A 15,992-nucleotide genomic window follows, 5' to 3' on the forward strand; every position below is an offset into this window, starting at 1 on the left:
AAAAAAAAAAAAAAAAAAAAAAAAGACGTCTTTCTGTTTTGAGAACTTTCTTTGTTATCTATGTATTATACATCTTGGTTGCTATTTGCCTCGTGTGTGTAAATAAAATAAGATAGAAGTAGGGCACAGTAAAGACACAAGCAAATCAGTGCCAGGAACACACAGAAAATATTTTATTAGTTTCCAAATTAAGAAATGACAAAGGAGGACATATTTCAGGAGAAATCTATGACTCTCCTCAGAGAGCCCACTCTGGCATTCATGGACCCCCAGTCCTGGTAGTGCCTGTAGTCCCCCGGTGTCAGCAGGTACTGCCGTCCTCGGTAGTTGGGCAGCTCGTAGAGGACCCAGGAGCCCTCCAGCACGTTGAGGGAGTGGATTTCATTGAAGTGGAAGCGGTCCTGAAGAGAGGAGCAGTCCTCAGTGAACTCTATCATCTGGCCTCTGTAGTCCTCCCTCTCATAGAGTCTGATCCTGTGAGAGCCAGCCTGGCAGACCCAGAAATAAAAGGAGGAGAAAAGCAACCGTGAAACGATTCCAATGCATTGTCAGGCAGTCCAGCTTGGTGAGGACCTGCTCAAGTCATTTAGAAATACATGGCAAAATTTAATTAATTCTGAATATTTATAAACTCCTCATTACCGAGGGCAGAAATTCAGTACCTTTTCAAGATTATAAAGTGTGGTGAAGAAATTCAGAAGGAAATCTCACTCTTTAATATATTCAGCTATTTCTCAGCATGAGCTGACTCCTATGCTCAGTATCCTGTACCACACACAAACCCAAACCTGTAACAGCTTATTACTATTTTATGCCATTTTGAAGAAATGTTTTACTATTAAAATAAACATTAAATTATAAAGAAATGTATTTAAATTATGTATAATTTTAATATACATATCTAATATATTTAATTATATACTATATTTAAAATATAAAATATATAAAATTATATTTTATTTAAAAATAATTATATTTTATTTTAATAATTATATTCAAATTATATTTTATAAGTATAAATTATATTTATTTTAAAAATTACATTTTATTTAAAAATAACTTTACTAAAACATAAATAAAATATATTTAAAATACACAAATATAAGGGCTGGGGTAGTGGCTCATTCCTGTAGTCCCAGCCCCTTGGGAAGCCGAGGCGGGTGGATCACTTGAGGTCAGGAGTTCAAGACCACCCTGACGAATATGACAAAACCTTGTCTATAGTAAAAATACAAAAATTAGCCAGGTGTGGTGGTGCATGCCTGTAATCCCAGCTACTCGGGAAGAGAATTGCTTGGACCCGGGAAGCAGAGGTTGCAGTGTGCCAAGATCATGCCACTGCTCTCCAGCCTGAGGGACAGAGCAAGACTTTGTCAAAAAAAAAAAATAAATAAATAAATAAAATAAAAATAAAAATAAAAATACAAAAATTAGCTGGGTGTGGTGGCGTGCTCCTGTAACTCCAGCTGCTCAGGAGACTGAGAGAGGAGAATCATTTGAATCTGGGAGGCGGAGGTCGCAGTTAGCTGAGATCTCACCACTGCACTCCAGCCTGGGCGTCAGAGTGAGACTCTGTCTCAAAAACACAAAACAAAACAACCTCCCCCCAAAAATAAATATAACGTAAATGAAATATATTAAAAATATATTAAAATATATTTAAAATATAATATAATTTATAGTTATATAAACATATTAAATACATACTTATTAACTAGATATATTATTAAATACATTATATTAATTAAATATATTTAATGTAAATATATTTAAAATATTAAAATATAATGTATTTTAAATATAAGTAAAATATATTAAATATATCATTTAATATACTGAATTAAATGATAATGCATTGTTTAAATAAATGAGATAAATATCATATGTTAAATATATAAGCCTTCTTTTTAAAATATAAGTATTTTAAACATATTAAACTAGTAAATATTAAATATTAAGGTAATGTATTAAAGAACAATTAATTATAAATCAATAATTTGTGAATGCAATGAAGAAAAATGGGGAAAAAATCAGTAAGTCCAAGGACGAATTTTTCATAAACATTAGTGTTCTCACACACATATGGGATATACGTGGCACCTGTGTGAAATATCTGTGTTGCTCTCCATTGAAGGAAAATCTTACTCATATAGGTTGGGAAAACCCAAAATGTGCAAGACAGGAGCAAAAAGGGGAAAACGTCTCTTTGCTTAGTAACTGCCGTACCCTCTAGCATTTATTCTTCTATTGGGTATTTAGTGGTTTTTCTACAACTCCATTCTAAATGATTCCAGAACAGGACTTTAAAGTCTTATACAACCCCTAGGGCAGGCGACACATTCCTACTCAATAAATATTTGTGGATTAATTGTGATTAATTGGTATCTGGGTAACACTTTGCTTTTGTGAGGGGCAAACTCTATTGACTTAATCCACTATAGTTCATCTTTTGTCCACTCTGAGTTATTGTGGCTCATCACTACTTCTAATGTTTAACTTTTGCTTGAAACCATCCAGTGAGTGTCCTGAGGGCCTGGGTCCTGACATGAGGCTGCACTCACGTGGGGGATGAGGCGGCAGGAGCGGACCGAGTCGCTGAGGCCCATCCACTGCTGGTGGTCGGCATAGTAGCCGCGGCGCAGGAAGTATTGGAGGCCCGAGTAGTTGGGCAGCTCATAGAGCATCCAGCAGCCGCTGTCCACGCGCACCGAATTGCAGCGGCTCAAGTAGGGCTGCAGGTTGGGGTGGTCGCTGCTGCATTCGTAGTGGCGGCCCTGGAAGCCCCGGTCCTCGTAGAGGGTGATCTGCAAGGCAAGGCGAGGCAAGGCGAGGGCTCACAGGCCTGCCCCTGTCCCAGTCTCCTGCCCCGCCATGCAGGAAGCTCCCGGGGCCCGGGGCGCGGGCTGGGCTCACCTTCCCCATGGCTGGCTGGACGTACGGCGGGGCTGAGCGGGTGGGGCGGCGGCGCGGCGGGGCTATATAGCGGGAGGGCTGCTGCGTTGGCAAGAACCGCACAAAAGGGGCCCGCGGAGGGGAGCAAGGGCATTTTCGTGTTCTCTTTTTATTCTTTGCTGTCCTAGTCCGCGGGGCTCATTGTGGATTTTGGTCCCATTCTCTCTGGAGTGTTCGGATTGCTATCATTGGCTGATGCTATTGAGAATGTTTGTAAAAAGGTAATTTGGGACATTGTCTATTTATAATAGAAGTGGAGCTTCAGCTATTTCACATATAGTTCACGCTTTTGTTTGTATAGGTTGGGAAAAAACAAAAAAAGCTTAAGTCGGGGAGCAGAAAAAGCAAAGACTCTTAATAAGGCAAATATAAATTAATCTGTCAGAACTACAGTATTACTTACGTGCCACAATGCTGAATACTGATTGTTAATAGGAAGGAAATGGGCTTAACTGAATGTTGAAAATTTCAAGTTTAGTCCTTTAAGAGAACGTCGTCATGAAAGGGTGTAAGAAATTGGAATATTTTATCAAGAGAGTTCACAGAATTTTGAACCTTTATTATGGTAAAACACACAGCAAACATGAATCTTCGATACTGGGTCTGATCTTGTTACAGTTATGCCTGGAAGGAGCTGAGAATTAGATGTTTTTCTCTTAGCTAATGGTGGTGCCGTGATTCAAAAGAGAGAATAGTTAGTTCTAAGATGCTTAATCTCAGAAAGAACTAAAAAGGGAAATATCTACGTTTGAGGAAATTAGAAAAGTAATATGTGCGAAACAGAAAAACATGATCTCTTAGCTTATTATTAAATAAAACCAAATTCCTAAGAAACTTATTTCTAGTGGGATCTAGAATACACCTTTATTCTCTGAACGAGCGAGAGTACACAAGGCCTTTGACTCAGAGGAAATTAATTGCATGAACACGAAGGGGAGCTATGGCTGGAATGATGCAGGGAGAGGAAGGAATAAATGTCTAGAAGCTGGACTCGAGGAAGACTTTAGAAAGTATTTATTGGCCTGGAAGAGAACAGTTTGATGGACTGGAAAGAGCACTGGAGTGGAAAATGACCTGTGTCCAGCTTCTTTCATGTTCAAAGAATTGCTCACAGCCCTGTGTCAACCCATGGAAGTACTTTGTCTTGTCTTTGAGTCATAAATCTTTGTAAGTGGTATTTATGAATTAAACACCAACTATGTGCAATACAAATTATTTTAATTCTTATTTTCTGGCTGCTGCTGCTGCTGCTTTTTTTTTTTTTTTTTTTTTTGTATTCTTTCTATGTAGAGCTCTGCAGTGGTAGCGAAATACCTTTTTCTTTTGTTTTGATTGTTTTCTTCATCCCCATTGCTACATATAGCAGGCTCATGGTAGGTGCTCAAAAATTGGTAAGGATCCTAACTCAGAGAAGTTGAGTCTCTAGTGGCTAATAAATGGAGGATATTGAAATGGAAAATAAACTTGTGGCTGGGTGTGGTGGCTCACACCTGTAATCCCAGCACTTTTGGAGGCCAATGTGGGAGGATCACTTGAGCCCAGGAGTTCGAGACCAGCCCCTGGCAACGTAGTGAGACCCCCTTTCTATAAAAAATGAAAAAATTAGCTGGGCATGGTGGTGCACTCCTGTAGCCTCAGCTACTTAGGAAGCTGAGATGGAAGGATCATTGCTTGATCCTGGGAGGTTGAAGCTGCAGTGAGCTGTGTTTGTGCCACTGCACTCTATCCTGGACAACAGAGTGTGACCATGTCTCAAAAAATAAATAAATAAAATAAACTTGCAGTATGAGCCAGTAGTCTCACTTCTAGGTCACTATCTTTTTAAAATTATGGCACATCAGGGTTAGCGTAAATGTACAATGTCATTCTTTGCAGCATTGTTGGTCAAAGCAACATTGGGAAAGCCCAGTCACTTAAGTGGACAAATGGTGAAATGGTCTAAGGGATCTCCAAACAACAAGATGCAATTCAACCATGAAACAGAATAAGATACTGACCTAGATATATGTCCATATTATAATACATTTTAAAAGCAAGTTGCAGACTAATATATATAGCATGATTCAATTTTTGTAAAGAAAAGAAGCATGTGTTTTATGAGACAACTATATAAACAAGGCGAAAATCCCAGAAGGGTGCTCACCAACTATAAACAGGAGTTAGCAATGAGGGGCATCAGAAGGACTCCCTTCTACTTCTTTATAGAATTTGTACAGTAGTAAGATTATGGGAGGACTTTTACTTTGAAGGGAAATTTTTAAGTTAAAATAAATTAATTCTCTACTGATGAAAAGACTTGCAATTGCTTTCTTTTCTTTCTTTTTTTTAAAAAAAACTTTTTAGGGCTTTGCTTATGAGCAAGCAGATTTTAGTTTAATCAAAGGCTCCAGAAATTATGGCTTTCTTTAATGCACCTTTAAATTTGGGCCCGTTTTGTAGTTACAGGACTTATTTATTTATTTTAACTTTTATTTTAGATTCAGGGGCACATATCCAGGTTTGTAATACAGGTAAATTGTGTGTTGTGGGGGTTTGGTGTACAGATTATTTTGTCACCCAGGTGATAAGTATAGTACCTGACAGGTAGTTTTTCGATCCTCTCCAACCTGGAGGTATTTTGTTTTCTGTTCCTGTGTTAGTTTGCCTAGGATATTGGCCTCCAGCTCCACCTATGTTGCTGCAAAGGACAGGGTCTCATTCTTTTTTTATGGCTGCATAGTATTCCATTGTGTGTATGTACCACTTTGTAAAACCCAGCCTACCATTGATGGACATTTAGGTTGACTCCGCGTCTTTGTTATCGTGAATAGTGCTGTGATGAACATATACACACGTGTCCTTATGGCAGAACGATGTTTTTTGTAGTTACTTTTTATGTTTGGGGTACACTATACCATGCAAATCTATTTAAAAGATTGATGTGTATCTCTTATTAATTTATTTGCAATAGCTGGTCACCATGAAACTGATGTGCAATTTCTGTAATTAACACAGCATTTGGGCCAGGGGTAGTACTGACCAAGAGCTACAGTCCTGGACAGGAGTCATTTTCAAAAGGAGATGAATGGTCTTTAACTTTGTTCAAAGGTACGGCAATGGCCGTGGTGGCTCTGGCATTACTTATACAATACTGTGCCTGAAAGTAAACAAAAGTACAATCCTTTGTATAGTCTAATCAGGCTGTTGGCCAAGTTAAGTGTGCCCTCACCACTCATCTGACTTTGCCTTTTGTCTGACCCACATTTTTGGTTAGAAGGAAAATTCCGAACTATTGTTCCTCAAGGTACTTAGTTGAATGCCTCCCTTCTCGCCAGTCAGCCTCTCCCAGGTCTCTGGCATTGCCCTGCCTTTTCTTTCTCAGGCAGGCTACACCCTGCCTCCACCCTAACATCCGAGGCTTGTTCAAACTCACTCTACCTTGAAGCTCTTCTCCAACAGGCCCCGTCTCCTGCCCCATTCACTTAACTTTTGACAAGGAAATTTAAAGGTGAACTGATTTGCACAATGAAAGAACGACAGAAGTCAGCAATTGCCAATAATGCAGACTAAATCTTTATTAGGTTCCAAAATGGGAAATTGGTAGTGTTAAGCTATTTCAGTATAAATCCACCACTCTCCGCAAAGAGCCAGCCTTAGCATCCATGGCCCCCCAGTCCTGGCACCGCCTGTACTCTTGGGGCCTCAGCAGGTGTTGGCGCCCCCGGTAGTTGGGCAGCTCGTAGAGGACCCAGCAGCCCTCCAGCACGTGGAGGGAACGGATCTCGCTGAGGTGGAAGCGGTCCTGGATGCTGGGGCAGTCCTCACTCAGCTCCATCATGAGGCCTTTGTGGTCTTCTCTCTCGTACAGCCGCAGCCTGTGGGAGCCTGTCTACTCGGTCCGCAGAAAGAAGGATAGAGAAAAGCAAATGAGTCTCTTCCGGAATTTGTCCAACCAAAGAACAGATGAACTTGGTAGGGTGGGGCATGGAATTGTCAATGTCAAATTTAGACAGTGTAAAATGTAGATTACTGTGGATGCTGCGCATGGATCTGTCTTCCACTAGCACCTAAATACTGCTATGCTCATTTTCTTTTTGACCTGAAATTCATTCTTATTTAGGAGATGGAATTTTTAAGAGGTTCAAACGCTGAGTTAGAATCCATCAAGAACTCAGATATCTTGATTCCTAATTACCTGTGTTAATTCAAACTACATTTGGGGGAAAAAATAGAAATAATTTATTTTGGCTAGTATTCTTTTAGTAAGAGTATTATCTCCCAAATTTATAAACATATAAATTTGCCACTAAAGTAAGATTTAAAAAATCTTGTACTTCAGTGTAAAGTTAATTTAAATAGTCATTTGGAATGAGAATTTAACTGATTTTCCAAATTAAGAAAAATTACCTTTTCCAAAGTTGGACACAACCTTTGAATAGCCTATATTAACAATACAGCTTTGAAGGTTTACTTGTCCACAGTGGAACCTATCTAATTAATTCATCAGAAATTCTTTTTCTATAGGCAAAACAATTTGTTAAAAATACCGTCTTTGTATGCCCAACCAGCTTCCCATTTGCAAGTTTTGTTTTATATCCCATTATGATATTACATTTGTTACAGACCACTTTTAATTGACTTATTGGTAGCAAAAATTTAAAGTAAAACGGATTCTCCCTCTAAGTGGGTTCTTCCTTACATTTCTCTGCTGTTTTTGTCCATGTTATCTATCTGGCTTATGCAGGTCTCTGATGTCCATCTAACCCTTAGGAGTTTTTAAATGCAAACCTCCCTCCCTCTAACCCACATTGACCATACAGTGGGGACACTCCGGCGGCATGATGGAAATCTAGAAAACCCACCTGGGGGATGAGACAACAGGAGCGGATGGAGTCGCTGAGGCCCATCCATTGCTGGTAGTCGGGGTACTCCCCTCTCCGCAGCAAGTATTGTTGACCTTGGTAGTTGGGACGCTCATAGAGCATCCAGCAGCCACTTTCCACCCGGATGGAGTTGCAGCGGCTTAAATACGTCTGCAGGTTGGGGCAGTCAGTGGTGGATTCGTAGCTGCGGCCCTGGAAGGCCTTGTCCTCATAGAAGGTGATCTGCAAAGGAAGAATCGTTCCAAATTGCATTATTTGCTCTTAACAGGCATTATATAATGGCAATTTTTTTCTTTTCATTTTATTTTTTGTGTTCTGCTTACCTTCCCCATGGCTGGTTGACACGGATGATGCGAGTTCAGTGTGATGGGGCCTGCGGCCGCACAGCCAGTCTATATAGCAGGATGGCTGCTGCGTTGGCAAGAACAACACAAAAGGGGCCCTCGGCGGTAAGGGGATTTTACGCATCTCTTTAACATGCTGCATTCACTGGAAATGATTGTAGATTGTGTCCTTGTTCTCTGGTATATTCTAACACTGTCCTGCACATACTGCTCTGTGTTGCTTTTATTTGGATTGTTACTGTTTTCTAAATTTATCTGCGCATCAGTCTGAACTTTTGACCCGAAATTCATGGCTCTGTCTATATGATTGAGTAATTTCCTGTGAATTTTCTGGGAAAGATCTATGCCATTATAGAATCGCTCCAGGATTCCAGAGAGGTCGTCGATGTAGAATGCCACAAACACTGACTCATTTCCCTGGATGGTAGAGACTGCTGTACCTTAAATTTTTGTCTTTACGCAGTTTTCCAGTCCAGGGCAGGACACAAATCTAGATTCACGTCTTGGCTAGTTTTGACTTCGTTAACCCAATGCTTTAAGACAGCTCTTAACCTTGCCTTTCGTGGGCACGTCATCTAACTAGAAATCAGTCCCTGGTGGTGAACTTATGATAACAAGCAAGGGAAAGGTTTCTGTGGTCACTGGGCCTGAGACTGAGAAGTACTGTATCTTACTTTATAGATTGCTTTCCCTTTTTCAAGCGTGAGGGAGGCCGTAAAGCTTCACAGGCAAGAGCGTGAGCTTTGGACTCAGGCCGCCTGCACTCAGAAGGCCCACTGATTAGCTCCATGGCAAATTACATAACCACTCAGAGCATGAGTTATCTCATGGACTATAGTCTGATTAATGAGAAATAAAGTGAGACAAGAGGGCAGCCTCTGACATTCAGATGCTGGCCTGGCACTCACAGTGAGGACATGTTACTCCCCTGTTAGACATAAACAGTCTCACAGAATAACAACTTCAGACAAGGCTACTCTGAGACCATGATGAAATGAGATACAATAAAGCCACTTCTTAACTTTGCCTAAGCGCAGACAAAAACAAAGTCAATGCTCCACTCTCAAAATCCCAAGCCCTCACTCTCTCAGCCAAAATGATTAACTGCTACTTCTTTATGGATTACAGGTTTATCCGTGTTCTAGTCTCCCCTCCCTACGGGTAAGATTTCTTGAGATAACTAATCACAAAATTAACCCTGCTTTCTGCTAACATCTAATCTAGAGTGAACTTCAGATTTTTAAGATCCTCCCCCAAATCACACAACTGAAGTGCAAATCCTATTAACAATTTCTTTCTAAGCTCTCTTACTGAGACACTCCATGCTTCCCCAAGGAGAATGTCCTCCCTTGCTGCAACAAGTAATAAGCTCAACTTGTTTAAAGACAGGTGTGTCCCTGGTGGCCTTTAGCTAAAGGATATTGATATGAATAAGTGGGATGATGTGTATAAAGCATTTGGCACATACTTGGCACAAATGAACACTGAATATATGTTGTTATTAGTAATAGAGTGACATCGTTAAGGCTGACTTTATCCTGTTTATCTCTCTCAAAGGTATTTAATTCTTTCAAAGATTCCTGAAAAAAATTTATCCTCTATAAAGCCATTTTGTGATTAAAGAAAAATTAGGCTTGGAAGGGACTTCAGAAACCATCAGGTGGTTTTCAAACTCGAGTGTGCCTAAGAATCACCTGGCATGTCAAAAACGCAAATTACCATCTTGACCTTTTGGCCAAATCCTGCATCATTAGATCAGGAGAAGACCTCAGAACCTATATTTTTATTTTTTATTTTATTTAATTTATTTTATGTTTTGAGACAGAGTCTCACTCTGTTACCCAGGCTGGAATGCAGTGGTGCGATCTCAGCTCACTGCAGCCTCCGCTTCCTGGGTTCAAGTGATTCTCCTGCTTCAACTTCCTGAGTAGCTGAGATTATAGGCGTGCGTCACCACATGCAGCTAATTTTTGTATTTTTAGTAGAGACAGGGTTTCGCTATGTTGGCCAGGATGGTCTCAAATTCCTGACCTCAGGTGATCCACCCAGCTCGGTCTCCCAAAGTGCTGGGATTACAGGCATGCGCCACCGTGCCCAGCCCAGAACCTATGTTTTTAATAAGCACCAAATAGTTCTTGGGCCAAAACACTGCTGTGGTTTATCCCTTTATATTTTGATAAGGAAATCATGTATTTTAGCCATCCCCAGGCAATGCCTTATTAGGAATTGTACTAACATTCTCTTTATTCTATTTATTTATTTTTTGAGACAGAGTTCTGCTCTGTTGCCCAGGCTAGAGTGCAATGATGCAATCTTAGCTCACTGCAGTCTCTGCCTCCCACACTCAAGCTCAAGCTCCCACCTCAGCCTCTTGAGTAGCTGGGACTATAGGTGCATGCCACCACACCCAGCTAATTTTTTGTATTTTCTTTATGTAGAGACAGGGTCTCACTATGTTGCCCAGTCTGGTCTTGATCTCCTCAAGCAATCTGTTTGCCTCGGCCTCCCAAAGTGCTGGGATTACAGGCATGAGTCACTGTGCCCCACCTAACATTCTCTTTAGACCTAAAGGCAGATGTGCTCTCTGCTTTGTAGCACTCTTTCTTGTTCTATAAAGTTTCATATGTACACAGTGAGAGAATCAGAGCAGAGATACCAGCACTTAAATTAGAGCACTGGTAAGAAGACAGGAAAAGCAATAAAGGGGCCAGAAAATGCATATCCCAGAACGTTGCTCTTGTTCCAGAATGGCATAGTCTTGTATTTCTCCAACCTTTTTTCAAATCTTTCTCCTTCTCTCCTCTGCCCCAACTACCCCCCACCCCAAAACCCCTGCCATTGTAGCTGCCTTACATAGGGTCTTATCGTATCTCAGCTGGACTTTCAACAGCCTCCTGACTGCCCAGTCTTGTCTTCCTCCAAACTGCACTCGGCCAGATGCTGGAGTGATGAGAATCAAAACACATCAAGTCATGCTGTTCATTTGCTTGAAATATTTCATAGACTCCCATTGTCTCCAGGATCCAATATTGATCCCTTAACATGGCATCCTAGACCTGGCCTCCTCTGTCTGTCCCCATGCTTTCTGTTTGATCACACCAAACCACTTGTCATTTCCCAAATGCACAACATTATTTCATGTTGTTCTTGTTTTTCAAAATATTGATCCTTCTCAGTGAGACACCAGTTTATTTTTCAACCAGAGAAATTTTGCCCTTTCTTCAAGTCTCAGCTCAAGCATCAGTTTCTCTGTAAAAGATTTTCCTGAACCCTTCCTCATCTTCTGGGCTGAATTAAATACTGCCTCCATAGCACCTCATGTTCATACCACTATAATGGTAACTATCACTTATCTAATTATTTTGTTTAGACATCAGTCCCTCAAAACAGATGGGAGAGCCCCATAAAGGCAGGGACTATTCCATCTTTATTTTTGTGTTCTCACTAATTGGCATAGAGGACTGGCACATACAGGATACTCAATAAATGCCTGGGAGGGGGGATGTGTGAAAGTCATCCCTTGTCTGAAATTTATTGTTATCATGGTCTATGGAGCCTATTTCAAATGCTCAACATACATAGGCATAACACACTTACATCAAAGTTCAGGATGTGCAACTTTCAGTGTGTAGGATGACACAAGCACCCTGTACTTGATCAATTTAATGGGGCTTTTTTTTTTGAAATGAAGTCTTGCTCTTGTCACCCAGGCTGGAGTGCAATGGTGCTATCTCAGCTCACTGCGACTTCCGCCTCCCAGGTTCAAGCGATTCTCCTGCCTCAGCCTCCCAAGTAGCTGGGATTATAGGCACCTGCCACCACACCCAGCTAATTTTTGTATCTTTAGTAGAGTCAGGGTTTCACCATGTTGGCCAGGCTGGTCTTGAACTCCTGATCTCAGGTGATCTGCCTGCCTCAGCCTCCCAAAGTGCTGGGATTACAGGTGTGAGCCACCGTGCCTGGCCGATTTAATCGGGCTTAAACAAAAATAGAAATGGGGTCTTGCCATGTTGCCCAAGCTGGTCTCAAACTCCTGAGCTCAAATGATCCTCCAGCCTTGGCCTCCCAAAGTGTTGGGATTACAGGTGTGAGCCACCACACCCGGCCATAATGGGACTTTATAACAGCGGAGATAATAAGCAAAAGGGAAAAACTGGGAATGCTGTGTTGTGCCCTAAGTCCTCCCACTCCTTAGTAATTCTAATTTTTATTTCTTCTGATACGAGAAATGAATGTTACAACAGCAGTAGCCAATTCTAGAGTTTTGCTGGTGTTTGAGGTCCAGCCAGCAGTTGATTTTACCACCCACCTTCCTGCTTCTTAGCAATTAATATACGGTGGTATCATATGCAGTCATGCATCTCTTTTTTTATATACGATTGACATTTTAATTTAAAAAATGGGAAAAAATAGCACCCTTGCAAATAAAGAGGCAATTCTGCAAATTAATATAAAATGCACTGGGGAATTCTAAAGCGAAAGCAAAAAGTTCCCTCGAAAACATGGGAAAGGCATCATGCTGGAGTTTTTGTGTGGTGCCACGCCAGTCGGCACCCCCTCAGCAAGCCTTTCCTGAAGGGCTCATTGCCCTGGTTCTGAGGTGTCTATCTAAATAGGAAATTATAGCAAACTCTGCCCTCACCCCAGGGAACTGGTCCCTTCATGCTTCTAGAAGAATTGAGATTAGCTTGTCCAATCTACTATCTAGTCATCTTCTTATTTGCAGGCTGCTAGGAGAGACAAGTAGAAAGGAGAGGAACAAGCGAGGGCAGAGACAGGAAGCTGGTTTTCCTTGAGGCCTCATGTGGTCACCTTACAACAAACACTGCAAGGTTTTATTAGCTAAATGCCAACTCACACACAGATGAGGTGCCTGCCCTGAGCTTCTCTGAGCCTTTCTGCCCTGCCCCATCACCTCATCAGTGAGTCTGAGGTTGAATGCAAACATTCGTGGAACAGAGATCAGCTAGAAGCAACGTGAAAACCACGAGGGTTTAAAGTACAGTGTATGCTGGCACCAGCCTCAGATGGCATTCCCTACCCATGCCCCCTACTTCAGAAGGCTGTGCCTCCTGTATTCCAGGGATGAGGATTCTTGTAACTCAATCAATAAAGCCTCTGCTCTAACTGGCCACCAGGGCCATTGTCTTCTGACACAGCCTGGCCAGGAGCCCAGTTGTCTGCAGAAGGGAGTTCACTTCTCTGCTGCTTTCATACCAGTGTATCCAATTTCCTTGACAAACTCCACTTTATCAATTATTCTGCCATTTGGAAACTTTTACACACTTGGAAGATGTTGCCAATGACATCTTCTGGTGAGTAGCCCAGATGCCATAGGTGAACTGGAGATGCTGACTTGGGGCTGGAGCTAAGAACCACCAGTCAGACAAATGTAGAATTCTAAAACTCTCCTTTATCTTCTTAGACTACTACAACAGCTTCTTCATGATGTCCAAGCCGCAAATTTGGCCTCTCTCTGATCCTTCCTTGTAGGTTTCCTTGACGTCGGCATTCACACAATGCTGGATCACCTCCTTCATGAGTAGGGGGTGGCTTCGTCGCAGACCCTGAACAAATTCTTGCTGTAACTGAAGCCAGATCCCGGGAAGATGGACTGCAAGTTGTTCAGGGACTGCCTCATGTCTCCCTGGGCCATGAAGATGATGGCTTCTAGGCCAAAGTCAGTGTACAGCACTGTACCCTTCTCTCTAGCATTTATCAATTTTGCACAGGTCTGGGCGTCGGTCAGCTTTGTGTAGCAGAGGACTGTGCACTGGGATCCAGTAGCCTCTGAACAGAGATGGGAAGGCAGTGAGGCTTCCCTCAGAGGCTGGCATCACCCTATTAGCTCTTTGATTACGAGAATGTAGCTGTATAATCCATACAGCCCAGCCATGCTGGTGGTGCCACTCCTCTTTGGCAGCAGGTGCTTAAAAGAAATGTGGTAAAAACACGGCTAAATGTCAAAGTATTAACCAAAGTATAAAGTATTGCTTTGTAGATTGCTTTTTCTTTTCCAAGCATGAGGGAGGCCATAAAGCTTCACAGGCAAGAGCGTGAGCTTTGGACTCAGGCCGCCTGCACTCAGAAGGTTCACTGATTAGCTCCATGGCAAATTACATAACCACTCAGAGCATGAGTTATCTCATGGACTATAGTCTGATTAATGAGAAAAAAGTGAGAAAAAGGAGCAGCCTCTGACATTCGGATGCTGACCTGGCACTCACAGTAAGGACATGTTACTCCCCTGTTAGACATAAACAGTCTCACAGAATAACAACTTCAGACAAGGCTACTCTGAGACCAAGATGAAATGAGATACAATAAAGCTACTTCTTAACTTTGCCTAAGCGCAGACAAAAACAAAGTCAATGCTCCACTCTCAAAATCCCAAGCCCTCACTCTCTCAGCCAAAATGATTAACTGCTACTTCTTTATGGATTACAGGTTTATCAGTGTTCTAGTCTCCCCTCCCCATGGGTAATATTTCTTGAGGTAACTAATCACAAAATTAATCCTGCTGTCTGCTAACATCTAATCTAGAGTGAACTCCAGATTTTTAAGATCCTTCCTCAAATCACCCAACTGAAGTGCAAATCAGACAGAGGCCTCAGCCAGCACTGCCCCAGCATGGCCTTGGCTGGCCAGGGCTTCCAGATGGGGAAATGATCCTCCAAGGCAGACATCCATGTGCCACAAGCCCTCAGATGAGTCAGTCCAGGCCCAGGAAGACTCTGGAATCACAATGTGTGCTGAATATTGGGCCCTTCTGGGCAGATGACCATTCGGTCTGGCTGGGGTAGGAACAGGACACTCGCAGTTTCTTTAAAGCTCTACTGGAGATGCTGACCTGCGGCTGGAGCTAAGAACCACCAGTTACACAAATGTAGAATTCTAAAACTCTCCTTTATCTTCTTAGACTACTATAACAGCTACTTCATGATGTCCAAGCCCGAAATTTGGCCTCTCTCTGATCCTTCATCTATGCTGCTGTCACACTAGCCTCACGGTGATCTTATCTGAAGCATTAAAAGCAAGAACACAGTGAGTCATTTTAGAGCAGATTTCCACGGTTCCCCTCAAGGTTTGCTGGACTCCATCAGTTATGCTGTCTGCTTCATCCAGGATGATGATCTTATGCTGACCTTTAGGAAGGATGACTTTTTGTCGAGCAAACATTTCGATTTTATTCCTCGCAACATCAATGCCTTTGCCATTTTGAAGCACTGAGTTCCAGCATGGCATCCTTCAGTGCTGGGCCCAGGATGCTTATAACTTTGTCAGTTCCCAGGGGGCCAGCAAAGATGATGTGAGGCATATTCCCTTCTCTTGCAAAGATCTGCAGCCTGCCCACGGTGTATTCATTCCTGACAATTTCATTCAGCTTTACTGGCCTATATTTTTCAACCCCACTCTCATGTCCGAATGTGCCCGTTCCTTATGACCTGGGCCCTTGCCATGCAGCTTGCAGTCGCTGGCCCTGCCAGGGCCTTGCTGGGGGCAGAGGCAGGTTCTTGGGCTTCACGCTTGCCTGCAACACCACTACTCACTTGCACCTCCATTCTCTGGCTCTTTTCATTTTTATTTTTTTTGAGATAAGGTATCGCTCTGTTTCCCAGGCTGGAGCACAGTAGCGTGATCTTGGATCACTGCAGCCTCTACCTCTCTCGCTCAGGGGATTCTCCCACTTCAGCAGAATTTGGGACCACAGGCGCCTGCTACCACGCCTGGCTAATTTTGTTTATTTTTTTGTAGAGATGAGGTCTCACTATGTTGCCCAGGCTGGTCTCGAACTCCTGGGTTCAAGCAATCCTCCCACCTCAGGCTCCTGAAG

General features: G+C 42.2%; 2 protein-coding genes and 1 pseudogene across 2 annotated transcripts; all 3 read right to left on the minus strand.

The window, feature by feature from the left end:
• Positions 1-149: 149 nt before the first annotated feature.
• CRYGD (crystallin gamma D) lies at positions 150-3,011 on the minus strand. The gene is made up of 3 exons (XM_025404965.1): positions 2,914-3,011; positions 2,562-2,804; positions 150-488 (listed from the first exon to the last, which is right to left on the minus strand). Exons 1-3 carry the CDS (start codon positions 2,920-2,922, stop codon positions 216-218), a joined length of 525 nt encoding a protein of 174 aa, XP_025260750.1. The 5' UTR covers positions 2,923-3,011; the 3' UTR covers positions 150-215.
• Positions 3,012-6,481: 3,470 nt separating this feature from the next.
• Positions 6,482-8,178, minus strand: CRYGC (crystallin gamma C). The gene is made up of 3 exons (XM_025404919.1): positions 8,138-8,178; positions 7,794-8,036; positions 6,482-6,820 (listed from the first exon to the last, which is right to left on the minus strand). The coding sequence occupies exons 1-3, from the start codon at positions 8,144-8,146 to the stop codon at positions 6,548-6,550; spliced, it is 525 nt and encodes a 174-aa protein (XP_025260704.1). The 5' UTR covers positions 8,147-8,178; the 3' UTR covers positions 6,482-6,547.
• Positions 8,179-13,281: 5,103 nt separating this feature from the next.
• On the minus strand, positions 13,282-15,720 carry LOC112636326 (annotated as a pseudogene).
• Positions 15,721-15,992: the final 272 nt, after the last annotated feature.

The sequence above is a fragment of the Theropithecus gelada genome, chromosome 12, assembly GCF_003255815.1.
Source record: "Theropithecus gelada isolate Dixy chromosome 12, Tgel_1.0, whole genome shotgun sequence".
Classification (NCBI taxonomy): Eukaryota; Metazoa; Chordata; class Mammalia; order Primates; family Cercopithecidae; genus Theropithecus; species Theropithecus gelada.